We start from the raw sequence: 27,876 nt of genomic DNA, 5'->3' as shown, positions 1-27,876 counted from the left end.
AATTTTAGAGGTGGTTGGATGTCCTTCCTGTCACCACCCCGTTTATCTCCAATAACTTTTTTTTTTTTTTCTTTTCACTACTTATACCCACCCCTGCTGCCCCACCATCAGGTTCGTCTTCAGGCATGTAGCATAACCAAGTTTTTTTTAATCTGACCATTTAAAAAAAAAATAGCTGATTTTGCCAGAAATATATGCTATATTTTCATGTCTCTAATCATAGGTGTAGTTAATATTTTTCTTAATTACCTGTATAATGCTGAACATTTGTTGATAAGGGTTTCTTGCTATATTGTTAACAACAGTCTCCTTGTCTGTTGAAAGGTGGCACCAATTCCACTGTACCTCATAACTAATTAATTATCTTCTATTATTCCTCTCTTCAAAATAACTTTCTTCAGATTTTCTTCCAAAGTGCACACACACACACACACACACACACACACACACACACACACACACACACACACAAACAAAACTCTCACACGTATTACCACTGTCTGTTGAGGACAGAGTGCACACAGCAACTGCACCTGATGGGAAAGCAATATGTGAGTGGTGGGGGTAAGAAAGAGATTTGGGTGGGAAGGGGTATGGATAGCAGGGTATGGGTAGGGGACCTTTTTGTGGGAACATGCACTGACATGTTGGGTATAGGGTGCTGCTAGGTGCAGTCGGTAGATTGGGGGGGGGGGGGGGGAGTAGAAAAGGTGAAAATGACTAGTGTGTGCACTGGTGGAATAGAAGACTGAGTAGTGCTGGAGTAGGAGCAGGTAAGGGGTTGGTAGGTGAAGGACAGGGATTACCAAAAATATAGGCCCGGGGCATTAGAGGAATGTAGGAAATACTGTAGGAGCTGTGAGAGTGTAGGATATATTACAAAGAGAATTCCCACGTGCGCAATTCAGAAAAGCTGGTGTTGGTATGGAGGATCCAGATGGCACAGGCTGTGAAGCAGTCATTGAAGTGAAACGTATTCAGCAGCTGGGAGTTCCAGCTGTCTCTTGGCCACAGTTTGTCATTGGACATTCATGTAGTCAGACAGCTTGTTGGTGTAATGCCCAAGTAGAAAGTAGGAAAGTGGTTGCAGCTTAGTTAGTAGACCACATGACTGCTTTTACAAGTTGCCACGACTTTGATGGGGTAGGAGATGCCTATGACTGGAGTGGAGTAGGTGATGGTGGGTGTATGTATGGGACAGATCTTGCACGTAGGTCTGTTACAGAGATATGAGCCATGAGGCCAAAGGCTGGACTCAGGAGTGGAATAAGGATGGACGAGGATAGGAGTGGAATAAGGATGGACGAGGATGTTGCATATTGGTGGGTGGCGGAATACCACTGTGGAGGGGGTGAGAAGGATAGTGGGTAGGATAATCCTCATTTCAGGGCATGGTGAGAATGTGACCTGGTTGGCACTGAGTCACAAGTGGAGTGCTCCTTTGTGTCCAGACAGCGGGTAAGTGAGAAATGTGAGGTTACTGGTTACTGGAGGGATGAGGCACAGGAGATCTGTTCTGTACAAGTTTGGGAGAGTAATTTCATTAGATGGGGGGCCTATTTGTCACTACAGATGCTGTGGCCACAGGTGGCTAAGCTGTACGGAAGGGACTTCTTGGTATCGTGGCAGCTGTCAAAGTGGAGGTATTGTTGGTGGTTGGTAGATTTGATCTTGATATGGATGGAGGTACTGATGTGGCCATCCTTGAGGAGGAGGTTAACTTTGAGGAAGGTGGCTTGTTGGCTTGAGGAGGACCAGGTGAAGTAATTGTGGGTGAAGGTGCTAAGGAATGTTGATAGTATGTCTTCATTCTCAGTCCAAATCACAAAAATGTCATCAGTGAATACGAACAAGATGAGGGATTTGGAATTGTGGGTGGTTAGGAACGATTGCTGTAGATGGTTCTTACATAAATTGGCATAGGACGGTGCCATGTAGTGCCGATTGCTATACCACACATTTGTTTGAACGTGATGGCTTCAAAGAAGTAATTGTGATTGAGTTTATGGTTGGTCATGGAGACCGGAAGGATGTTGTAGGTATGGAGTCAGATCAATAGTGGCAAGGCCACGGACATTAGGGATGTTAGTGCAAAGGGAAGTGGCATGAGTAGTGACAGACAGAGTGCCTTGTGGTAAAGGAACACGAACGATTGAAAGTCGATGGAGGAAATGGTTAGTGTCTCTTCTGTAGGAGGGTAGATTAGAGATAGTAGGCTGAAGGTGTTGGTCCACCACAAGAGAGATTCTGTCAGTAGGGGGACAGTAAATGGCCACAGTGAGGCATCCTAGGTGATTATGTTTATGGGCTCCTGGAGCATTTAGAAGGTGGGAATGCAGGAATTGGTAACAATGAGGGGAGGCATAGACTCAGGGGGATAGTTTCTGGGATGAGTCTAAGGATTTGAGGAAAGTATGGAGATCCTGTTCGATTTCTGGAATTGGATCGCTGTGGCAGGGTCTGTAGGTGGACGCATCTGACAGCTGGTGGTCTCCTTCCGCCTGAGAATCACTGCAGTTCAAAGTAATAGTGGTGGAGCCTCTGTTGGATGTTTGGATTACAAAGCTAGGTATACATGTAAGAGATTTTCACTCTTGGAGAGCTTTTGCGGGTAATAAATTTTGTCTAAACAGTGCCACAAATCAGTTCATCAGCAGAGTTTGAGGGGGGGACAAGTTTAGATCTCTCGTGTATACTGCAAGCTCCATCTCTCGAGAGCCCCTCGCAGGAGCTCTTAGACAAGAAAAACTGTACTGGCATTGTTAGGAGAGCTGAGAGTACTCGGATAGTGCTGAGTGGCCATATTGCATTCCATATTTGTTCCGTATTTCACAGTTCATACACTACCAAATTTTGATAATATATTTTGCCATAGTCTTCCACTTATTGACTAAAAGTATCCATGGAACTGTACATTTTGAGCCCCAATATGTAGTCATGGAATGTTTCTCAGTGAAGAAAGTGTCAATTTTAGCTCCTAAACGAACAGCATGAGCAATTAGTTTAGTTTGAAAGTTCTTGGCTTCAACAAAACTCCGCGGCATGAATGTCTGACTAGCGCTCTAGCCACTGTGCTTCATCAACATTACAACGAGCTGTTCTATAAATGTGTACCAGCATTATCAGGCCAGTTGAGGTTGCTGTTACAATGGATAAGCATTGTGTGGGAATGTCAGCGATGTGTTGGCAAAAAAGTGATGAAGAAAGCTGTTAGGAAGTGGACTTGTGACCAAGTTGTGTGTTTAATTAAGTTGTACGAGGAAAGCTCAGCGTTATGGAATGTACAATACTAGGCTACGGGAACGGGGATAAGAAGCAAAGTTAGTTAGCTGGAATGCCTAAAGTTTTTGAAAACTTCACAGAAGAAATTTACCGGAATATCCACAGTTCAAAGAATCAGGCAAACTAATTTTATAGTATAGAGTAAGTAACATAAAGAAACAAGTGAAGTTAATAAATGAAACTAGTGTCATGTATTTCTTCGTATTGTTACTTTATCGAATATTAAAGAGAATAAACATAGCTGATGGTAGAAATATTAGTATCACTAGCAGCCCATCATACACACTAATAGTATATAGATTGGCAGATTAGGGCCCAATTATAAAGAGTATTTCTTCCATCTCCACCGCTGTTAGTCTCTTAACATTTCGATATTGATGTGGATTACCCATTACAAGGTTTACAGTGGAACTTCCAGTATGATCCAAAATCATCCTGCCACTTATCCCGCTCTCTTATCCAACACAAATACGGTTGTTTAAGTTTTTTCTTTACCACTAAAAGTATTTAAAGTGCAGCTGCATCCCAACGATCTTCCATCACAACATTTTCCTTCATGCACAGATCTATGACAGGAAAATCTTGCAGAGAGCGATCTCTCAGCTCTCACAGATGCTCTTACCTGCTGTGGGTAAATGCTTCGGACATCTTCTTTCGCAAGACTCCTGGGCACATACATACGAAATTACTCACAAGGAACTATCACACTGTAATTATCAGTGAAAATGCACTCCTGGTGTAAACAAATCTGCAGGTACTGTCTTTGAGAACTAAAAACTCCCTGCCCTAAGATTGGAATCAGTTTTTAGGTGGTGGATTACGGTTTTTTAAGCAGATGTAAGGTTACCTTCCATGCTGAGAGGTTTGGGAAATGGTGATGTGGCACAGTTTGAGGTTAAGAAATTGTGGAATGTTAATGGGGTGATTTTGGGGCAATGGAGGTGTATCACAGTTGAATGGAGAGGTGAACTGAGTCAGGCAGAGTTCAGTATTGTCTTCAAGTGGAGTCTGATTGATAGCGAAAGAGTGTTTCCACTGTAGGGACCAGGAGAAGGAAAGAAGGTCTTTAACAAATCTAGCACACTGAACCAAAGAGTGGAGGGAAAGGTAAGGCCCTTTTCTCCGTTGTTTTATATCTCCTCAATTATGATAGGTAGGTGGTTCTTACCTACAATGGGATTTGTGTACCAAGTATGGTTGGAATTGGTCTAATGGTTTAGCAGATATGGAAAACACGGGTGTGCCGCCGCCCCCCCTCCACACACACACACACACACACACACACACACACACACACACACACACAGATATGAGCTGTGATCAAAAAGTAATGGAAATATTTTAATTTTGCAGTCTTTAAGCATTCGATTTTTTTAAAAGAAAAATTGTCTTGTTGGTACACATGTTCTTGAAGTAGGTTTACATTTTCAGCTGTTTTGGATATTTAGTTTATTGTTGACACTTGAAAATGACATATGTGTTTTTGAGTGCTTGGTGAATTTTTATTTTCAAAAAAGATGGGTCGAAGAAGTGACATTAAATTTTGCTTCAAAAAATGGAATAAAGTGCAGCATTGAACTCAAAATGTTGACTGTGGCTTTTCGTGAATCTGTCATGAGTAAGACAAGAGTTTACAAATGGTGCAATCATTTCAAAGAGAGCTGAGAAGGCTTTGAAGACAGTGATTGCCCTGGATGCCCCATCACATCAACTACTGACAATGGTGTAAAAGAAGTAAAGAATATGGTTCTGGAAAATGATCGTATCACCATCAGAGAGGTTGCTGATGTAATTGGCATAACCTTGTGCTCATGCCAAGTAGTTTTTCAGATTTTTTGGGAATGAAACCTTAGCAGCAAAGTTTGTTTCAGAACTGTTGAATTTCAACCAAAAACGATGACACATAGACATAGCTAAGGAATTGCTGAATCAAGTTGACAGCGATACAGAACTTCTAATAAAGGTTACAACAGGCATTGAGACATAGGTATGTGGTTATTATATTGAAACCAGTGCGCACTCATCCCAATGGAACCTGCCTAAGGACCAAGACTAAAAAAAAAGTCTTCAGTTCCTTTCAGGTTGTATAGTCACTCAGCTTTGACCATCCTACTGTTGTGCTTCCAATGAGTAACCATGTAGTATGAATTTATTGAAATATTGTGAATTCGCTTTTCAAGGCTATTGCCACATGAAAGTCACGAAATATTCTTGACTACCTTTTCAGTATGTCCTTTCTTCTCTTAGGATTTTGAAAACTGTGTAATATTGGTCCAAGTTAAACTTTTTCAGTTTCCTTCTATTACATTTTTCCAAATAATGAAGATTCACTTATCAACAAAATTGCTGCATGAAAGGTGACACTAATTCTCAGGATTTATTATCCTTTTAACTGTAGTAAATTAATAATCCTCTATTATTATTGTCTCATTAGTTTAGTGAGCTATTTACATTTGTTGACAGTGCCCCACCACTACTCCCGCACCCTCTACTTCTTCTGCCTTTCTTCCTTTCCCTTTCTATTCCAATCAATTTGGAGTCATTATTGTATTGTCTGTTTCATCTTAGGACAGAACTTGTATTTCTGCTATTTGTTTAGTGTTTCGTTTGTCCATTGTTGCATTTATGCCTTGCTGCTGGATAATTTCACTGTTGATGGACACTTTTAGCTCACACGCCACAGTTTGCATGGTGTTCTTCCTTTTCTCTCTTTCTTATTCTTAAACTGTGTCTCATAGTATTTGGGTGTGAGTGGAGTTTTGGTTTCCTTTGCAGCATACTTCTGTATTATAGTGCAATTAAAACTACTTTGTGCGTGACGGTTCACTGAGCAGCCATGCAGTGGTGCCAGCTGCCACTGTGTGTAGGCTTCTGCTAGCGCAGTACCATTGAAGTGCTGACACAACTTATGCAGGGTGGGGAAAAGAAGCACATGTACTGCTGCTTAGAGAGGGTTATTGTTACGTTTTTGTCTTGTGACATGAATTTTGCAGCAGATCATAAAACTCAAAATAACAAAACAGTGAAACCCGCATCACCAAAAGATACAAATTTTGTTGCAACATACCATCACTTGACGTGTTCTGCCTCTGACAACTTGAAAATGCCGCCTATACCTGTGTCGCTGGAACTTTTAGATGACTCGCTGGCAGCAATAATTATTTTCGGAAACAGTATTTTCCAATAAGTATTCATTCTTCCGTTCTTCTTGAATAACACCTTTTGTTTGTGCTACAACATTGCTACAGTTTACCAAAGTTACTTCAGAAATAGTGTCATGTCAAAGTCTTTCCACTTGTGAAAGTTTGAATTTCTTGTTTTCACGTCCTGTGTACCCCTTAATTTGAGTCTATATGAGCTCTATAGTATTAAAGCGACAATTATTGGGTGGTAAACTAATTACAGAATGTCCCTGATTGTTGGCAAGTTTGTCTACATGGTATATTGGGTGCCTTGGCTTACGTTGTGACTTAAGTTCTAATAGTTCCATTCTCTTCATTCTGCCATCGAATTTTATATTATTTTGTCGTGACCACTGTGTGATTTCTTTTTTTCTACATATCGTTTGGGGCTTTGTCCTTTACAATAGTGTGGATGGCTCGTTGTCAATAATAACCTATGGCGGATTCTCTAAATTTGATAACAGCGAATTTTCAAACCATTGTATGGTGTCGTTCATTTCTTCATGAAAATTTGATGTTTTCTTCGACCTGAAAAGTGCGTAAACAGCCAGAAACAAACCCATGGGCCTTACCTGCATGGACAACAATAATTCCGCTTCCTTTGTCAACAGGTACTGCCTTCCTTCTTGTGATCCATCAGACCCAACCTGGCTTCAGCAGATGACCAAAATTCACCCATGTTTCATATTGCCACACTACATAATCGAAAGCAATGTCCTTTATATGCCGCAAAGATCAGCATCACCGTGCGGCAATATCCTGTTGTTCTGAGAGTAACTTACAACCAGAGACTTTTTCATAATTAAACTCCAGGTTTAATAATATTAACTGATGAGATGACTTACTGCCAACAAAAAGATCAACTTCTTTAAGTGTTAGTTGCTGTCTTAATAACGTTGTGTGCAAATCGTATCCTGTTCAAAGAATTAAAATTTGTCACACATTTCTTGACACAGTTTTTTCCCCAGAATTCCCAGACTAGGTAATTCTGAATTAAGATTTGATGGTCTGGAGTGTGTGTTCAGTTTTTCATTTTGTTTCTTGCTTATATTTATTATGGTTTTTCTGCTTATTCTTAATGCCACCACAGTCCTCTGGACTACCTTATTTATGGAAATAAGAGGTCCTCCTTTCTCCCTTTGCATCTCAAAATATAATCTGACGTTGCAGATGTATTCACGCGATTGTTTTCACAGTGGTATTCTTTTTCCCACTTTCTTCAAAGATGATTTCGGACTGTGGATTCTAGGACTGCCCTGTTTTTTATTTTAGTCCATTTTGTATGGACAAGCCACTGCAGTAATTCTTCACACACACGCAATGGAAACAGACGAAAAGTAGACAGTAAGATAATGTAATTCACACATGACGTGCACAAGACCAGGTGTTAGCAGTTACTGAGTGCTAATGAGTAAGTAGTGGCATAGGGTGAAGGATGCTGAATCTCAGCATTGGATTGGCCTGCATTCTCTCAAGGTCACACACTCGGATAGTTGTCAGGTACAAAGTGGTTTTAATTGCACTATAGGTGTGTCATTTATCACATTTGTCTGGAAGAACGAAGAACTCTACCTTTCCGAGGAGCAGTAGGTTGCTGTGCAACCAACAGGGTCATCATCGGGCAGCCGACATGAGTTGCAGACCCATGAACAGAAGGAGGAGTATCCCATCAATGTCACATATCAGCTAGCACTTGCAGCTCTGTAAACGTTTCAACTGAGTTGACAGTTTATAACCCACTTAGGCATAGGACACTAAGCTTTTTCATAGTTCTAAGCTTTGCTAGATAATGTTTGACCTTTATCATCTGATAATGGATACATAATTTTTTACTTTTAATTTTTGTGTTACCGTGATTTGTTACAGGATCTGAAGAAGGCAGTAGCCAAAATATGCTATAATAAAAAGAAATTTGGATGGTATTATTCTAAAAATGTGTCCTATAGTTATACTGTATGTAACAGTCCCGTACTTATTTTTATTTCATTTCTTGCTTTTTCTCTGCTTCCTGGTCAGCTTCTTAGTTTTCTCCACCATTTAAATTTGATTTTACATCCCAATTTATACTATGGCTTAGGCTTCTGGCAGAGTAGTCAAAAATTTAGTTACTGACACAGCCATCTGTAATTATTTGTAAATGATTTTGATGAGAGAGCAAACTGAATCAGTAATTACTGTGTCTTGATATTTATTTCAGATTCTGCACAGTCTCCAGTGTCATCTGTATCAGAAAGATTCCAGTCACCTGTCCCGCCAAATAGTACAGCAAAAAAACGTTTATTTGTGGATGGATCAACAGTAAATACAGGTGTAATCCAACAGGCTAACATCAGACCTGGCCAGTCATTGCTGCAGTCATCAAAACCTGTAGCATTTAATATTCAAAGTAAGTCTGTAACTGTATAAGCATGGTGGAGGATGTGTCACTATTACTACTTCAGTGCTGTTCAGTTTAGTCTATGTTTGGTGTGTTGACACAAGGAAATGAATTTTACCTTGGAAGGTCAGAGACAACTGTTAATTAGCTGAAATGGGTGTAACTAATTATTTGGTTCAGAGACAATCAATTGTTACTTTACATTTATTTCACTCCTTGCACAATTACAAGAAAATCTTAGGTATCTTTTATATACATTGTTTTCTTGTTTGTAATTATACCTTACGAGTGATAGAGAAATAAGAATGTACTAGAGGGAAGGGGAAGCATCTTGAGAATTTCAGTCACTAGACACGCAAATTGCAGGAACCTCTCTCAACTGATATATCAGTTAACATGTGCCCTGTGTGTATGTCACGTTTATCTTTTACAGTAGAATCTCGCTTAACGGACAATTCACGTAGTGAGCAAAACAAATTGTAAACGAATGACTAGCTTAAAGAACGATGTTCTGCATAATAAGTGACGATTTACTGTGACGTCGCCATCTGTTCGCACATGGCAGGGGAAATGTTAAACAATTTGAACACTTTTCATTGTCGGCAGCGCCATATGAACAGTGTCTTTAGTACGTACTGCACACTGGGTTTAGTGCTCTTTTTGCTACCATCTTAGTGCATGCAGCTTGTGATTGTACATTTTTCTATACTTGAGTTCACACTGTGCTTTTTGTATGCAGATTTTAATAACCTATGTAGAAATGTCCCTAAAGATAAAGCAGCGTGAAGACCCACCATAAGAGAAAGAAAATGACCTTACAAATGAAACAAAAACATGGAAAAACGTAAATGTGGTGTGGGCATTGCTTAAATAGCACACACATACAATAATTTTACATCAACTATTAGCACCATCCTCAAGAACAAATACAAGATGAAGGAAAATAGGGGCTTCAGAGGGATTGACAAGAGTACCTAAGCAACAGTTATGTATTCTGGATGATGTCGCAAAGTTGGTCGTTATATGGATGAACGAAAAGCAATTGCAAGGTGACACTGTTAACAAGAACGTTATTCATAAGAAGGTGAGAATGATTTTCGCTGACCTTGTTAAGATGATGCCACAATCATCAGCAGCTGAGTAAGTGTTAAAGGGAAGCCGGTTGTGTTCAAGAAGTTTAAGTGAACCACCAGCATCCGCAGCATTGTGAGCCACAGCAGGAGTCAGCTCTGACACAAAGGCAGCAGAGAACTTTATCAGTAACTTCAAGACGCTCATAGATTCCGAGAGTTATCTGAAGCAACATGTTTTTAATCATGACTAGTCAGGTCTATTTTAGAAAAAGATGCCAAAGGGTAACTTCATAACAGCAGAGGAGTATGCGTTGCCCAGACACAAGCCGATGAAAAACCGTTTCATACTGCTATTCTGTGCCAATGCAAGCAGCGATTTGAAAATTAATCTGCTGCTTGTTCACCATTCGAAAACTCCATGAGCCTTGAAAAAGTGTGAAGTCCAGAAGAACAGGTTAAATGTGATGTGGAGCTCCAACAACAAGGCTTCAGTGACACGTGATCTTTCTTGTGATTGGATCAATGAAGTGTTTGGTCCTTCAGTGAACAAATATTTGTTTGAGATTAATCTGCCACTCTGTCTTGCTTGTTATGGACAATGCTCCTGCCTATTCTCCAGGCCTACAAAACCACCACCTTGAAGAATTTCAGTTCATCAGGATCCAGTTTCTGCCTCCCAACACCTCTCTGTTATTCCAGCCTATTGACCGGAGATTATTTCTAACTTTAAGAAGCTGTACACTAAAGCACACTTAAAGGATTGCTTTGAGTTGACTGAAGCTACCAATCTCACTCTCGGAGAGCTTTGAAAATATCACTTCAACATTGTTGCCTGCATTAAGATGATTGAAAGGCGTTGGAAGGTGTTACTAAGAAAACTCTCTCTTCTGCTTGGAAGAAACTTTGGCTGGAGTGCATTGTTGAATGTAACTTTGAGGCATTTGAATCATTACCTGTGAAGCCTATAGTCAATGAAATTATGTCTTTGGCCAAGAGCATGGGACTAAAAGTGCATAAAAGTGATATCGATGACTTCGTTGGAGATCACAGAGAAGAGATTGACCACTGAAGAGCTTATGGAGTTGCAGTGTGTTTCACCACAGGAGGTTGTGGAAAGGAGTTCTTCACAGGAGAAGGTGGTAAAAGCAAAGCAGCAAACTTTTGTCGCACTAAAAAAAGAAATTCTGAAAGCATGGGAATCACACTACAAATTTATTTGATGATAATACAGTGTTGCATTTGCACCAAGTATTGAAGCATCAGCAGAAACAAATGACTATAGATAGCTTCCTAGTTAAAAAAAAATAGTTAGGTATTGTGAATAATAAAGTACATAATACTGATGTAAATAAAATAGAAAGAAACTTCCACATGGGAAATATATATTAAAATCAAAGATTCCAAGACTTACCAAGCGGGAAAGCGCCAGTAGACAGGCACAATAAATAAAACACACACACACAATTTCTAGCTTTCGCAACCGACTTTTGCTTTTTCAGGAAAGAGGGAAGGAGAGGGAAAGACGAAAAGATGTGGGTTTTAAGGGAGAGGGTAAGGAGTCATTCCAATCCTGGGAGCGGAAAGACTTACCTTAGGGGGAAAAAAGGACAGGTGTACACTTGCGCACGCACACACACATCCATCCGCACATACACAGACACAAGCAGACATTGTCAAGGCAAAGAGTTCAGGCAGAGATGTCAGTCGAGGCGGAAGTACAGAGGCAAAGAAGTTGTTGAAAGACAGGTGAGATATGAGCGGCGGCAACTTGAAATTAGCGGAGGTTGAGGCCTGGCGGATATCGAGAAGAGAGGATATACTGAAGGGCAAGTTCCCATCTCCGGAGTTCGGATAGGTTGGTGTTGGTGGGAAGTATCCAGATAAACCGGATGGTGTAATACTGTGCCAAGATGTGCTGGCCGTACACCAAGGCATGTTTAGCCACAGGCTGGTCCCCATTACCAACAAACACTGTCTGCCTGTGTCCATTCATGCGAATGGACAGTTTGTTGCTGGTCATTCCCACATAGAAAGCGTCACAGTGTAGGCAGGTCAGTTGGTAAATCACGTGGGTGCTTTCGATCGTGTACACCTTCCGGGTTAAAGGACTGGAGTAGGTGGTGGTGGGAGGGTGCATAGGACAGGTTTTACACCGGGGGCGGTTACAACGGTAGGAGACAGAGGGTAGGGAAGGTGGTTTGGGAATTTCATAGGGATGAACCAAGAGGTTACGAAGGTTAGGTGGACGGCGAAAAGACACTCTTGGTGGAATGGGGAGGATTTCATGAAGGATGGATCTCATTTCGGGGCAGGATTTTAGGAAGTTGTATCCTTGCAGGAGAGCCACATTCAGAGTCCGACCCAGTCCCAGGAAGTATCCTGTCACAAGTGGGGCACTTTTGGGGTTCTTCTGTGAGAGGTTCTGGGTTTGAGGGGATGAGGAAGTGGCTCTGGTTATTTGCTTCTGTACCAGGTCGGGAGGGTAGTTGCGGGATGCGGAAGCTGTTTTCAGGTTGTTGGTGTAATGGTTCAGGGATTCAGGACTGGAGCACATTCATTTGCCACGAAGGCCTAGGCTGTAGGGAAGGGACCGTTTGATATGGAATGGGTGGCAGCTGTCATAATGGAGGTACTGTTGCTTGTTGGTGGGTTTGATGTGGACGGATGTATGAAGCTGGCCGTTGGACAGATGGAGGTCAACGTCAAGGAAAGTGGCATGGGATTTGGAGTAGGACCAGGTGAATCTGATGGAACCAAAGGAGTTGAAGTTGGAGAGGAAATTCAGGAGTTGTTCTTCACTGTGAGTCCAGATCATGAAGATGTCATCAATAAATCTGTACCAAACTTTGGGTTGGCAGGCTTGGGTAACCAAGAACGCTTCCTCTAAGCGACCCATAAATAGGTTGGCTTATGAGGGGCCATCCTGGTTCCCATGGTTGTTCCCTTTAATTGTTGGTATGTCTGGCCTTCAAAAGAGAAGAAGTTGTGGGTCAGGATGAAGCTGGCTAAGTTGATGAGGAAAGAGGTTTTAGGTAGGGTTGCAGGTGATCGGCGTGAATGGAAGTGCTCCATTGCAGCGAGGCCCTGGACGTGCGGGATATTTGTGTATAGGGAAGTGGCATCAATGGTTACAAGGATGGTTTCCGGGTGTAACAGACTGGGTAAGGATTCACTTTGCCACGAAGAAAAATAATCCTGATCCCACTCCTAATGATCCAACTCCCCAAGACACTATCCAAGTTGAACCCTGCCTGGTACAGTTCCGTCCTCCATCACAGCGGGACCCACCTCCTCTTCCTCAAAATCACCCTCTCCAAACCTTCCAGGAATTTCTCACTTCCAGCCTTGCCTCTCAGTCTTTCTTGAAAAACCTTAATCCTACTCCCAACATCACCACAGCCGAAGCCCAGGCTATACGTGATCTGAAAGCTGACCGATCCATCATCATTCTTCCAGCTGACAAGGGTTCCACGACCGTTGTACTTGATCGGCGGGAGTATGTGGCTGAGGGACTGTGTCAGCTTTTAGACAACTCTACATACAAAGTTTGCCAAGGTAATCCCATTCCTGATGTCCAGGCGGAGCTTCAAGGAATCCTCAGAACCTTAGGCCCCCTACAAAACCTTTCACCTGACTCCATCAAACTCCTGACCCCACCGACACCTCCCACTCCTACCTTCTACCTACTTCCTAAAATTCACAAACCCAAACATCCCGGCCGCCCCGTTGTAGCTGGTTGCCAAGCCCCCACAGAACGTATCTCTGCCTACGTAGATCAACACCTTCAACCCATTACAGGCAGTCTCCCATCATTCATCAACGACACCAACCACTTTCTCGAACGCCTGGAATCCTTACCCAGTCTGTTACACCTGGAAACCATCCTTGTAACCATTGATGCCACTTCCCTATACACAAATATCCAGCACGTCGAGGGCCTCGCTGCAATGGAGCACTTCCATTCACGCCGATCACCTGCCACCCTACCTAAAACCTCTTTCCTCATCACCTTACCCAGCTTCATCCTGACCCACAACTTCTTCACTTTTGAAGGCCAGACATACCAACAATTAAAGGGAACAGCCATGGGTATCAGGATGGCCCCTCGTAAGCCAACCTATTTATGGATCGCTTAGAGGAAGCCTTCTTGGTTACCCAAGCCTGCCAACCCAAAGTTTGGTACAGATTTATTGATGACATCTTCATGATCTGGACTCACAGTGAAGAACAACTCCTGAATTTCCTCTCCAACCTCAACTCCTTTGGTTCCATCAGATTCACCTGGTCCTACTCCAAATCCCATGCCACTTTCCTTGACGTTGACCTCCATCTGTCCAACGGCCAGCTTCATACATCCGACCACATCAAACCCACCAACAAGCAACAGTACCTCCATTATGACAGCTGCCACCCATTCCATATCAAACGGTCCCTTCCCTACAGCCTAGGCCTTCGTGGCAAATGAATGTGCTCCAGTCCTGAATCCCTGAACCATTACACCAACAACCTGAAAACAGCTTCCGCATCCCGCAACTACCCTCCCGACCTGGTACAGAAGCAAATAACCAGAGCCACTTCCTCATCCCCTCAAACCCAGAACCTCTCACAGAAGAACCCCAAAAGCGCCCCACTTGTGACAGGATACTTCCTGGGACTGGGTCGGACTCTGAATGTGGCTCTCCTGCAAGGATACAACTTCCTAAAATCCTGCCCCGAAATGAGATCCATCCTTCATGAAATCCTCCCCATTCCACCAAGAGTGTCTTTTCGCCGTCCACCTAACCTTCGTAACCTCTTGGTTCATCCCTATGAAATTCCCAAACCACCTTCCCTACCCTCTGTCTCCTACCGTTGTAACCGCCCCCGGTGTAAAACCTGTCCTATGCACCCTCCCACCACCACCTACTCCAGTCCTTTAACCCGGAAGGTGTACACGATCGAAAGCTCCCACGTGATTTACCAACTGACCTGCCTACACTGTGACGCTTTCTATGTGGGAATGACCAGCAACAAACTGTCCATTCGCATGAATGGACACAGGCAGACAGTGTTTGTTGGTAATGGGGACCAGCCTGTGGCTAAACATGCCTTGGTGTACGGCCAGCACATCTTGGCACAGTATTACACCATCCGGTTTATCTGGATACTTCCCACCAACACCAACCTATCCGAACTCCGGAGATGGGAACTTGCCCTTCAGTATATCCTCTCTTCTCGGTATCCGCCAGGCCTCAACCTCCGCTAATTTCAAGTTGCCGCCGCTCATATCTCACCTGTCTTTCAACAACTTCTTTGCCTCTGTACTTCCGCCTCGACTGACATCTCTGCCTGAACTCTTTGCCTTGACAATGTCTGCTTGTGTCTGTGTATGTGCGGATGGATATGTGTGTGCGTGCGCAAGTGTACACCTGTCCTTTTTTCCCCCTAAGGTAAGTCTTTCTGCTCCCAGGATTGGAATGACTCCTTACCCTCTCCCTTAAAACCCACATCCTTTCGTCTTTCCCTCTCCTTCCCTCTTTCCTGAAGAAGCAACCGTCGGTTGCGAAAGCTAGAAATTGCGTGCGCGTGCGCGCTTGTGTGTGTGTGTGTGTTTTATTTATTGTGCCTGTCTACTAGCGCTTTCCCGCTTGGTAAGTCTTGGAATCTTTGTTTTTAATATATAAAGTACATAATACTATACATATAATTTTCTTTGAATAAATGGAATGAATAAGATAAAACTTTTAGTAACTTTACCGTATTTTACCTTAATTACCATATTTTACCTTAATTAGATTATATAGGATAGATTGTATAGAGTATTTCACATTCCGGGTAAGATTCTGGAACGAATTACCGCTATGTGAGGTTTGACTGTATTCTGGGTGTGTTTAGTGATGGCTGTGTTGTTATCAAAGTGTTCATCATCATCATTTAAGACTGATTATGCCTTTCAGTGTTCAGTCTGGAGCATAGCCCTATTATAAAATTCCTCCACGATCCCCTATTCATTGCTAACATTCGTGCCTCTTCTGATGTTAAACCTATTACTTCAAAATCATTCTTAACCGAATCCAGGTACCTTCTCCTTGGTCTGCCCCGACTCCTCCTACCCTCTACTGCTGAACCCATGTGTCTCTTGGGTAACCTTGCTTCTCCAATGCGTGTAACATGACCCCACCATTTAAGCCTGTTTGCCCTGACTGCTACATCTATAGAGCTCATTCCCAGGTATTCTTTGATTTCCTCATTGTAGACACCCTCCTGCCATTGTTCCCATCTACTAGTACCTGTGATCAACCTAGCTACTTTCATATCTGTAACCTCAACCTTGTTGATAAGGTAACCTGAATCCACCCAGCTTTCGCTCCCATACAACAAAGTTGGTCGAAAGATTGAACGGTGCACAGATAACTTAGTCTTGGTACTGACTTCCTTCTTGCAGAAGAGAGTAGATCGTAGCTGAGTACTCACTGCATTAGCTTTGCTACACCTCGCTTCCAGTTCTTTCACTATGTTGCCATCCTGTAAGAATATGCATCCTAAGTACTTGAAACCGTCCACCTGTTCTAACTTTGTTCCTCCTATTTGACACTCAATCCGTTTATATTTCTTTCCCACTGACATTACTTTCGTTTTGGAGATGCTAATCTTCATACCATAGTCCTTACATTTCTGATCTAGCTCCGAAATATTACTTTGCAAACTTTCAATCGAATCTGCCATCACAACTAAGTCATCCGCATATGCAAGACTGCTTATTTTGTGTTCACATATTTTAATCTCACCCAGCCAGTCTATTGTTTTCAACATATGATCCATAAATAATACGAACAACAGTGGCGACAGGTTGCAGCCTTGTCTTACCCCTGAAACTACTCTGAACCATGAACTCAATTTACCGTCAACGCTAACTGCTGCCTGACTATCCATGTAAAGACCTTTAATTGCTTGCAAAAGTTTGCCTCCTATTCCATAATCTCTTAGAGCAGACAATAACTTCCTCCTAGGAACCCGGTCATATGCCTTTTCTAGATCTATAAAGCATAGATACAATTCCCTGCTCCACTCATAACACTTCTCCATTATTTGCCGTAAGCTAAAGATCTGGTCCTGACAACCTCTAAGAGGCCTAACCCACACTGATTTTCATCCAATTGGTCCTCAAGTGTTGAGTACTGTAAAATCCAGGATGGAATAATGACAGTATTATGAAAAGGATAGTTGCTATTCACCATATAGTGCAGAAACCGAGTCACAGACTCAAACAAAGCTTTTGGCCGAACAGGTCTTCATCAGAATTGGACAAAATACGCGCTCGCGCGCGCGCGCGCACACACACACACAGACTGTGATCATGGATGTGTGAGTAGCAACTAGCCATTTCTTAACATTGTTCATTATTTATTTATTTAAACTGGGCAAGACATATAACCAGGGATTCTACTTATTTTACATTCATATGTTTTAGTAGGCATGTTAAACTAGATCTAGTACAAAAAGTGAAATAAACAATTACAAAGGCACACTTGGAAAAATATATTCATAGATCATAAGTACTGTTATAATTAGACATTATTGAACAGACAGATTTTAGATAGGAGTGCTAGCAACAGGGAGTATGAGGGAGACTCATGGTGAAGGGAGGAGAAGAATAGAGACATGATGAAACATAATTAAGGAAATATAAAGGAAAAGAAGATTGTGTGGCTAATAGAGATAGATGAAGAGGAAGGCATCTCAGGAGCAGGATAGGAGACGCTAGGTTTGCTATTTGACAGAGGTGAGGATTGGCCTTGTATATTAATTTTGTGGAGAACGTTATGAGGATGATAGTAGGAAATGCTTCAACTTCTTCCTAAAAGCAGCAGGGGATTGAATTTTGTGCAAGGTTAGGGGCAGTTTGTTCCAGACATGGACAGAGGCAACTGAGGAGGAGTTAGCAGAAGTTTTTGTTTTGTGAGTGGCTACAGTTAGGATCCCAAATAAGAGGGCCCGTGTGTTTCGATTATGATGGCATGACAGGTGTTTAATCTCTGAAGCAAGATACTGGGGTGCTTGTGCGCCGAGGAGTCAATGAAGTAGACATAGTGTGTGGTAGTCACACAATTTGTCCGGCCGCAGCCACCCTAGCTGGGAGTATGAAACACTAACGTGGTCATATCGGTGAATGTTGCGGGTGTAACGCACATAGGCATTCATGGTTAGTTCTAGCCGTCGGTTGTTTTCACTACTCATGCGTTGTTGACTTACATCACAATAGTGGAGGTTTAAAAGAACGAGTGCTTGCACGAGCTGGCATTTCAAGTCCTGTGGAAATATGTTCCGAACGTTTTTGAGAGCATAGAGACAAGCAGACGTCTTCTGGCACACTACGACTGTATTCTCCACCCACTTGAGATGCTTATCCAAAGTTACACCCAAGTTCTTAACTGTTTTCTGATATGGTATTGGAGTACCGTCGAGCAGAATAGGAGGCAGCTGTTCGTGGAAATATGAACTTATTAATTTCTGATTGGCTATTAAGATTACTTGCATCTTTTTTGCATTTAGTTTAAGCCCCAGGTTTCTCGCCCATGTCACTACTGAAGACAGATCATCATTCATCTGAGCGATTTCAGTGTTTATATCTTCAGTTCTGATGCTTAGGTAGAGCTGGAGGTCATCGGTATAGAAATGATATTTACAGGAGGACAGAACCGACGAAATATCGTTGACATATAAAGAAAACAAAAGTGTTCCTAAGACTGATCCTTGTGGCACTCCTGAGGAAGTGTGTTTCCAGGAAGATTTTTCATTTACGCAGACAACCCGTTGCTGTCTGTCTTTAAAGTAGCTTTCAAACCATCTCATTGCACAATCTGAGAAATTAAGCTGTTGCATTTTTCTGAGCAATAAGTCAAAGTTAACAGTGTCAAAAGCTGTACTGAATTCCAGTAGCACCAGTATTGTTGTCTTTCAGTTGTCGATGGCATATTTTCTTGCAGGTGTTCAGTGATTTGATCATGAACAATATAGTCAAGTGCTTTGGAAACAGCAGGCAGTATGCTAATTGGTTGGTAATCACTAGGCAGTTACGGGTTTACGATCTTAGGGATGGGTCGAATTTTGCTTCTTTTCCATGCAGTGGGGTATATTCCATTCACGAGGGAAAAAATAAATATGTCAGTTAAGACAGGTACTAAGATATCGGCAACATTCTTAATCATGGTTATACTGATACTGTCATTGCCTATTGCATCAGAAGAGATTCTCATTATTGCTTTTCTTGCCCTATTTATTGTTACATGTTTTAGATGGAAGGTACCATTGTTAGTTATCCAGTTTCAGGATAATTGTGGACGGTAATTATCAGCCGTGTGGGTATTCAGAGGTGCAGACAAGCATTCATTTAATTCGTTAGCTGAGACATGGAAAGTAGTTTCCGATTTTGCCTTTCCGACCCCTAAGCTACGGAGATTCTTCCAGAGAGTCGTGGGCGTCAGATCGCTGCATACAAGCGAGCGAGCATGCCTGATTTTAGCATTGCGAATGCATTGTTTCACTCTGTTCCGTAGTTTTCTATATTCTTCGAAACGCTCGGGTTTTGGATCTGCCTTGAAACGCCTGTGGGCAGTATCCCTATTATTCATCATTTGACGTAATTCAGCTGTCAGGCATGGAGCAAGAGATTTTCTTACACGGATTGTGCGTACAGGTGCATGTTTGTCATAGAGGGCAGTGGGTTTATCACAAAGTTCATTAATTTTGCCGTCAATTGTAGGTTCTTTGATTATTTGATGCCATGAGATTTCTGAGCAATCGGCTGTTAGAGCATCAAGGTCAGTACGTTTCATTTTCCTACAAGTAATGTAACGCGATTTGATCCTTGGGGGGGGCTGCACAGAATAGGCCAGGAATAATACATCATGTGCTGAGAGGCCAGGGGCCGGTGTTTAACCAACATCTCTTACTCTGTCAGTCTGTTTCGTTGCGATCATGTCTATAAGAGTGTGACTGTGTGCCGTATGGTGTGTAGGTTGTAATGGAAGAATGTTCATGCTATTGCAACTAAACAATCTTCTTAGGTTTGTTGCAGAGGAAGTGTCCCTTAGCAAGTCTATGTTCAAGTTGCCCGTTACGATGACATGTTCGTATTGACACTGAAGTGAATGTGATTCAGACTGAAAGGAACTCATTGAGCTTATTTTTGGCGGCTTGTACACGACGCCAGTGAAGATTTTCCGTCTTAGTATATTTATTTCAATTAACATGAATTCAGCCTCTTTTCTTCAACAGGGTTTGACATACAAAAGACTTTCGCTTTCAGATCTGTTCGTATATATGCGCCGACCCTGCCACCTCGCTTTCTTGATCTGTCTGTCCTAAGAAATGTGTACCCTGGGAGATGAATAGATGCAGAGGATATGTGTGATTTTAACCACGTTTCAGATAAGAGGATTATGTGGTAGTTTAGTTGGTTGAAGAGGAGGCTAAGTTCTTCATAATGTGCAGGTAAAGACTGGATGTTGCAGTGTGCTACTAAAAGCTCTGACGCATTCCGCTGAGCAGCCTGGAGTGGGGTGGCAGACTGGTTTGTCCCTTTGTTTGGCACTACCTGCCGCGAGGGGCACTGGCCGCTGTTTTTGCGAAGTGACATAACACAGGGGCATCTGAGATTTTGAGCACCCTGTTTGTGACTCCACAAGTGCCAAAAGAAAGGTGACCGCAAGAGATTTCCTGAGGTTGCTGGAGTATAGAAAATGGATTAGTGCAAGGAGAATATGGCCAAAACAGTGTCGGCTGTGTGTCACTGTGTATGCTCTGTCGTAAGAGGTGAGATGTAATTAGTGTGTTTGAAACAGCTTAGGGTGGAAATAAGGGAAAGGGGAGTAATTTAAGAGGCCGATGCTGCCAGCAGAGAGAAGTAAGCTTAATAACTATTAAATTATCGTAGGAAGCTAGAATTAAATTGAAATTTTCTAAAGTGATACTGATAGTGATTATCGTAGGAAGCTACAATTGGATTGCAACAGTTTAAGCCGAAGAGATGGGTAATTAATAAACTAAAGGAGAGACTAATAATTGCAATTGTACTATTACAGAATGGAAGAAAATAAACTGAGAAAATGAAAAAAAAAGTATTAGCAGTAAATAAAATTAAGTAAACGTTAGAGCTACAGTTATAAAAAATAGTTCAAAGTTACTACAATTACAAAAACAATTAGTTGAAGGTACAAATATGGGTAAGGACTGTTACAATTTGCAAATGGTGTTAAGTTTGCACTTTTGGCTTGAGTAGCTTCACTTAATACTATTCAGTTCTGTCATGTTTGTGACTGTCTTCTTTCCAGATGCTGTCTTAATGATTTCTTTGCCATCCTGAGTCCACACATTCTGAAGACTGAAATTGGATATGGCACTGTTTAAAATCTTTAGCCGTTTGTGTGTCAGATCTTTCCTTATTGTAAGCCCTGTCCTTGCTAACCTCCTCTTCTGGGTAAAAATCTCTGCCCTTTTTCGGTATGAGACAAATTTAATTATTATTGGACGAGGTTTGGTAGCGCCTGGTAGTTTTCGTCCCAACCGATGGCTCCCGTCAATGTCTGCCTTAGTCACTTCATCACCTAATTTTTCACGCGCAACCTGTATAAGCAGGTTGTCTGTGTCTTCTTCCTTATTTTCTGCTACTCCGAACAGTCGTAGACTATTTCGCCTTGGGTACTGTTCTAGCTCGTCTGTTGCGGCAGATAATTTTATTTCCAACTCTCGTGCCTTTTTCTCATATTCAGACACAGACTTTTTTAGTGCTGTAATTTCGGCAGTATTGGCCTCAACAGTTTCACGCATTTTGGCCAATATTGCTGCCATTACTGTATCTGATATAGTGCCTGCTATCACAATGAGATTGTCTTTATCGCCAAGCGCAGCGTTTACCTCAGAGCGGACCAGCTCCGCTGTACCGGGAGCTGCGGCCACACCTTCCGCCAAGTGCGAGCCCGTCATACCTGCTGCCTCCCCGCTGCTGGACACGCTGCTGTTGACTCTTCTGTTTACCATTTTCTCATAGATATTGGTGGAGCACAGAAAAAAATAGCACTACTGCTCAGAACACTGTTGTTTACACATTTTCCACTGGTACTAGACAACACCACCCACGAGAGCGCCGTCGAATTGAACTAAATTTCCCGAGCTGAACTTAACGCGTGTTACACTGCAGCCGCCATCTATACTCCATTGAATAGAAGAAATTCAAAGAGTAGAACAGCAAGAGAATCACAATATTACCAGTCTCTGATTACATCAATGAGTACATCTCGTGTGAATCCCTTGGGCATGTTGTTTTGTGCAACATCTCTGTCAGTCCTCTTCAGAATTTGATACCTTTTTTTCTCGGTGATATCACTATACTTGGCTCATCAGGTTCTGTAGCACTGTTGGCAGGGCCGATTGCAGAACTTTGATACAGAGCCAGGCATAGCTTCTGAATCAAAGGTTCAGACAGTTCTGTGACCATGTAGTCTTGGAGGTTCTTTGACTTGCATCATAGAGTGGTAGTGTAGGGTTCCTCTTAATAAGCTCAAATCATTGCGAGTACTGAAAGCTTGCTGCAGCTGGACCTAACAGTGTTCAGAATGGATAGATCAACACATGAGGTGGTGGCATGTTTGTTGCTGTTAGAAGTAGTTTATATTGTGAAATTGGAGTAGATATTTCATGTGAGTATGGGTAGAGGTTACATTTGACAGCCGGGATAAATTATGTGGTTCCTTTTACTGAACCCTGAGATGATACATTTGCTGAAAGGGTAAAAGAAAACTTGCATATAATGTTGAATAAATAACCCACTCATTATATTATAGTTGGTGGTGACTTTAACCTATCCTCATTATGTTCGTAAAAATACTTGTTCAGATCTGTTGGTAAGCCCAAACCTTTTTCCAAAAGTGTACTAAAAGTTTTCTCCAAAAATTATTTTGTGTAATTTGATCAAGAGCCTACTCAAAGTGTAAAGTGCAAAAAAGATACTTGATCTCTTAGCAATAAATATTCTTAAGCAAGTAGGGAGCATGATCACAGATTCAGGGATTAATGACAGCAAGGTTATTGTTGCAAGACTGAATACCATAACATCTAAACCCACCAAAAATAAACACAAAATACAGGGTGTTACAAAAAGGTATGGCCAAACTTTCAGGAAACATTCCTCACATACAAATAAAGAAAAGATGTTATGTGGACATGTGTCCAGAAACACTCAATTTCCATGTTAGAGCTCATTTTAGTTCTTCCACCTACGCTCAGTGGAGCATGTTATCATGATTTCATACGGGATACTCTACCTGTGCTGCTAGAACATGTGCCTTTACAAGTACGACACAACATGTGGTTCATGCATGATGGAACTCCTGAACATTTCAGTCGGGGTGTTTGTACGCTTCTCAACAACAGATTCGGTGACTGATGGATTGGTAGAGGCGGCCCAATTCCATGGCCTCCACGCTCTCCTGACCCCAACCCACTTGACTTTCATTTATGGGGCCATTTGAAAGCTCTTGTCTACGCAACCCTGGGACCAAATGTAGAGACTCTTTGTGCTCATATTGTGGGTGGCTGTGATACAATACGCTATTATCCAGGGCTGCATCAGTGCATCAGGGATTCCGTGCGACAGAGGGTGGATGCATGTATCCTCGCTAACGGAGGACATTTCGAACATTTCCTGTAACAAAGTGTTTGAAGTCATACTGGTATGTTCTGTTGCTGTGTGTTTCCATTCCATGATTAATGTGATTTGAAGAGAAGTAATAAAATGAGCTCTAACATGGAAAGTAAGCATTTCTGGACACATGTCCACATAACACATTTTATTTCTTTGTGTGTGAGGAATGTTTCCTGAAAGTTTGGCCGTACCTTTTTGTTACACCCTATATATCTAATAAAGTAGATAAAAGTTACATTGGTGCCTCCCCAAGAGACAGTCTCCATTCCTTCTGAACTAACTATGAAAGTGTTGACCAGATGTGGCTTGAATTCACAGAAATACTAATTACAGCAGTTCAGAGATTTATGCATATAAATTGACGAAAGATAGATCTGATCCCCCATGTTGTACAAAACAGGTCAGAACACTGTTGCAGGAGCAACAAAGAAAATGAGCCAAATTTAAATGAATCGCAAAATCACCAGGATTGGTGATCTTTCACAGAAGCTTGAAATTTAGTCTGAACTTCAATGTGAGAGGCTTATAATAGTTTCCACAATACAACTTTGTTTCAAAGCCTGGCAGAAAACCCAAAGAGATTCTGGTCATCTGTAAAGTATGCTGACAGTCTGTGCCTTCTCTGTGCGATAGTGATGTAAATACTATCGATAACAGTGCAGCTAAAGCAGAGTTATTAAACCTAGCCTTCCATAGTTCCTTCACGAAAGAAGTTGAAGTAAATATTTCAGAATTCAAAGCAAGTACAGCTGCCAATATGAGTAACTTAGAAGTAGATACTCTTGAAGTAGTGAAACAACTGAATTCACTTAATAAAAACAAGTCGTATGGTCTAGATTGTGTTATAGTTCTGTTCCTTTTGGAGTAGCTGATACAATAGTTCTATACTTAAAAAACATACACAACTGCTCTCTCGACAAAAGATCCTTTCGCAAAGACTGGAAAGCTGCACATGTCGCACAAATATTTGAGAGAGGAAATAGGAGTAATCCTCTAAATTACAGACGCATATCACTGACATCGATTGCCAGTAGGATTTTCTATTGTTTACTGTGTTTGAACATTACCTTGCTGAAAATGCGCTATTGACACATGGTCCTTATGGATTCAGAAAACGGATTCTTGTTCAACACAACTAGCTCTTCGTTCTCATCAAGTAATGAGTGTTCTCAGCTGGGGATTTCAAATTTATTCCAAATGTCGAGGTTTCCAGACGACTTCTATTACCATTTCTCACAAGCACCTTCTAATCAAATCTAATCAAATTGCACAGTTGTGCAACTGGATTCTTGATTTCCTCTCGGGAAGGTCACAGTTGATAGTAATTGACGGAAAGCCATGGAGTAAAACAGGTTTTCCCCAAGAAAGTGTAAGAGACTCACTGCAGTTCCTAATCTATATGATGAGAGGTTAAACTGGAAGCAACACATTGATGGTCTGCAGAAACGTCTGAGTTCAGCTATGTATGCTATTAGGGTTATTGCATATTTTTGTGATAAGAATCTCAGTAAATTAACTTACATGCCTACTTTCATTCACTGCTTTCGTATGGCATCATATTATGGGGTAATTCATCGTTGAGTAGAAAAGTATTCATTGCTAAAAAACGTGTAATCAGAATAATTGCTGGAGCCCACCCACAGTCATCCTGCAGACATCTATTTAAGGATCTAGGGATCCTCACAGTATATATATTCACTTATGAATTTTGTTGTTAATAATCCAACCCAGTTCAAAAGTGATAGCAGTGTGCATAGCTATAACACTAGGAGAAAGGATGATCTTCACTATGCAGGGTTAAATCTGACTTAAGTTCGAACAGTTATATGGATAATGTGGGGAAGGCGAACCCCCAAAGACTTATGTTTTATTGGCAGAGCACTTAGCAGATGGAACAAATCCACTAGATTGCCTACACTACCCTTGTCCATTCTCTGCTAGAGTATTGCTGTGCGGTATGGGATCCTTCCTTGATAGCATTTATGGAGGACATAGAAAAAGTTCAAAAAAGGTCAGCTTGTTTTGTATTATCATAAAATAGAGGGAAAGAGTGTCATGGACATCATGTGCAAGTTGGGGTGACAGTCATTAAAACAAAGGCGTTGTCATTGTGAGGAGACATTTTCACAAAATTTCAATCACCAAATTCCTTCTCTGAATGTGATAATATTTTGTTAACACCCCCATGCATTAGGAGAAATGTTCGTTGTTCTGAAACAAGAGAAATCATAGGTTGCACAGAAAGATTTAAGTGTTTGCTCTCCCACATATTGTTACAGAGCAGAATGGTAGAGAAATAATGGGGAAGTAGTTTAATGAACCCTCTGCTAGGCACTTGCCTATGAATTGCAGCGTAGTCATGATTTCTGCCAAATCATAAGTATCTAGAAATTAAAAGAACCTTGAGGCCATTGTCTGGGCTTTTCTTCACAAATAGAGCATGCTTTATATGGGGCATAGTAACAATTTGCATCATCAGCTGCCATACAAAAGTATACATAGTATAATTTCTTCTCAAAGTTGCTGATGTTTCCTTACTATTTTTGGACTGTGAAGCTATTGAAGTGTAACAAGAGTTGTCAGCTGGATTACAGCAACCTCCTGAAGCTGAACATGAACTCACAAATTAATGGATAACTTTGAGCAGTATAAAAATTGGTCACGTGCAAGTAGGACTCGCACGCTGAGGATATACATGTGTAGGTAGTTCATCCGTTCTGGGAATCGAGGAGTCTGATGGTTTTTTTGCCTGCTGTTGACATTGATTCTGGTCCAAGCTGCCGGTGTTAGCAGTCGTGCAAATGTGAGGTGTGCTCGCTTGTGTGAATGAAAGGTGTGTGTTTCTTTATCTGATAAAGATTGTGGCCGAAAGATTGTGTGTAAGTGTCTTTTAATTGTGCCTGTCTGCAACTTAATGTGTCATCTTTACCATAAATACCTATCTGTCTTTTCCTACATTGTTGATATTCCAACCTGGAGTTTTGATTGCTTGGTTTAAAGTATACACTATTGTAGAAATAACAAATTTAGAACACTCTTAAATTTATTTGAATTTATTTGTCGACCTCACACAAAGTTAAATTTATTCATTGATCTCTCATAAATGTCATGCAATTTATGTAATGTAACAGTGAATCATACTCAGTCAAACAACACATTGTGCCATTCTATTGTTGAGGAGATGTAGAAATATTAAATTTTACTTTGTGTTAATTGCAGAGCCTTCTTATTGTGTGTGAATTGCAGCGCCAGTACTACTTAATTTATTAGAAGATACCCACAAAATCTTCATCTTGCTTCACACTTCATGAAGTTGCAAAACATAGGTTTCCCCTTGGAGTCTTACCTGGCAATGAAAACAAAAATGGTCTGGGTTTTCAAATCTCATACTAGTTGTCCATGTGACATGAAAACGTACCACTTGTATGTTTGTGAAATTTTAATTTGCCAAGTTCCCTCCATGACCTTCAGAAATGTTTGATAGGAGTTGTGGGAGACCCTATATACACTAACAATTACAGGGTACCTATAAAATCTTCATCCAGTTTTCAGAGTAATTTATTAAAGTAAACTGTGATTTTTGTGAGATGTCCTGTTCTCTATATTCACAGCTATTGAAGGAGACAATGGGCAGCGTTACATTCCCATATCATATGTACCAGGCACAGGGAGTGTAATTATACAAGCACAATCCTCCGTGCCCACAAATGTCATGGCACAGATACAGCAGCAGCAGCAGCAGCAACAACAACAACAACAACAACAACAACAACAACAGCAGCAGCAGCAGCAGCAGCAACAACAACAACAACAACAACACCAGCAGCAAGCACAAGCAAACAGGGACAAAAAACCCAGAAGAACTGGATCATTAGGCTTGTTTTTTAGGAAGGTATGTATGTGTTCTGAACATATTGGATAACTAATAATTTTTAGGAGAGTTCCAGTATGATGTAAGTACTTAGGGAGTAAAGGAGACCGCTCACCGAAAAGCAGGAGTGTTGAGGTATCGACAGTCGCACAAAGCAGAAGCGTTAAGACATCGACAGTCACAAAGAAAAAAAGAAAGAAAACTTTATAGCATTCAGAGCGACACACACACACACACACACACACACACACACACACACACACACACTAGTGCCATGTAATGGAATAGTCACTTGTGCCCATGGCTCTTCCTCGACATGGCGCTGACTGGACGCACAATGCCAGTGCTGCTTTTTGGACTAGATTGAGGTGGGGGGTTTGTTCGGTGGGGTGGACAGGGGGAGAGATGGA

At 41.5% G+C, this 27,876-nt stretch overlaps 1 protein-coding gene across 4 annotated transcripts in view; it reads left to right on the top strand.

Moving 5' to 3' along the window:
- The window catches only part of LOC126272671 (retinoblastoma-like protein 1), a 169,176-nt gene that overhangs the window by 103,492 nt on the left and 37,808 nt on the right, over positions 1-27,876 (top strand). For all 4 annotated transcript variants that reach the window (XM_049975687.1, XM_049975688.1, XM_049975689.1 and 1 more), the window contains 2 exons: positions 8,662-8,850; positions 27,207-27,487. In XM_049975687.1, coding sequence (XP_049831644.1) covers positions 8,662-8,850; positions 27,207-27,487 — 470 coding nt within the window. The remainder of the gene's footprint in view (positions 1-8,661; positions 8,851-27,206; positions 27,488-27,876) is intronic.

This window comes from Schistocerca gregaria, chromosome 5 (genome assembly GCF_023897955.1).
Source record: "Schistocerca gregaria isolate iqSchGreg1 chromosome 5, iqSchGreg1.2, whole genome shotgun sequence".
NCBI lineage: Eukaryota > Metazoa > Arthropoda > Insecta > Orthoptera > Acrididae > Schistocerca > Schistocerca gregaria.
Note: the sequence above shows the minus strand (reverse complement) of the source record. Positions and strands in the feature narration are given on the sequence as shown.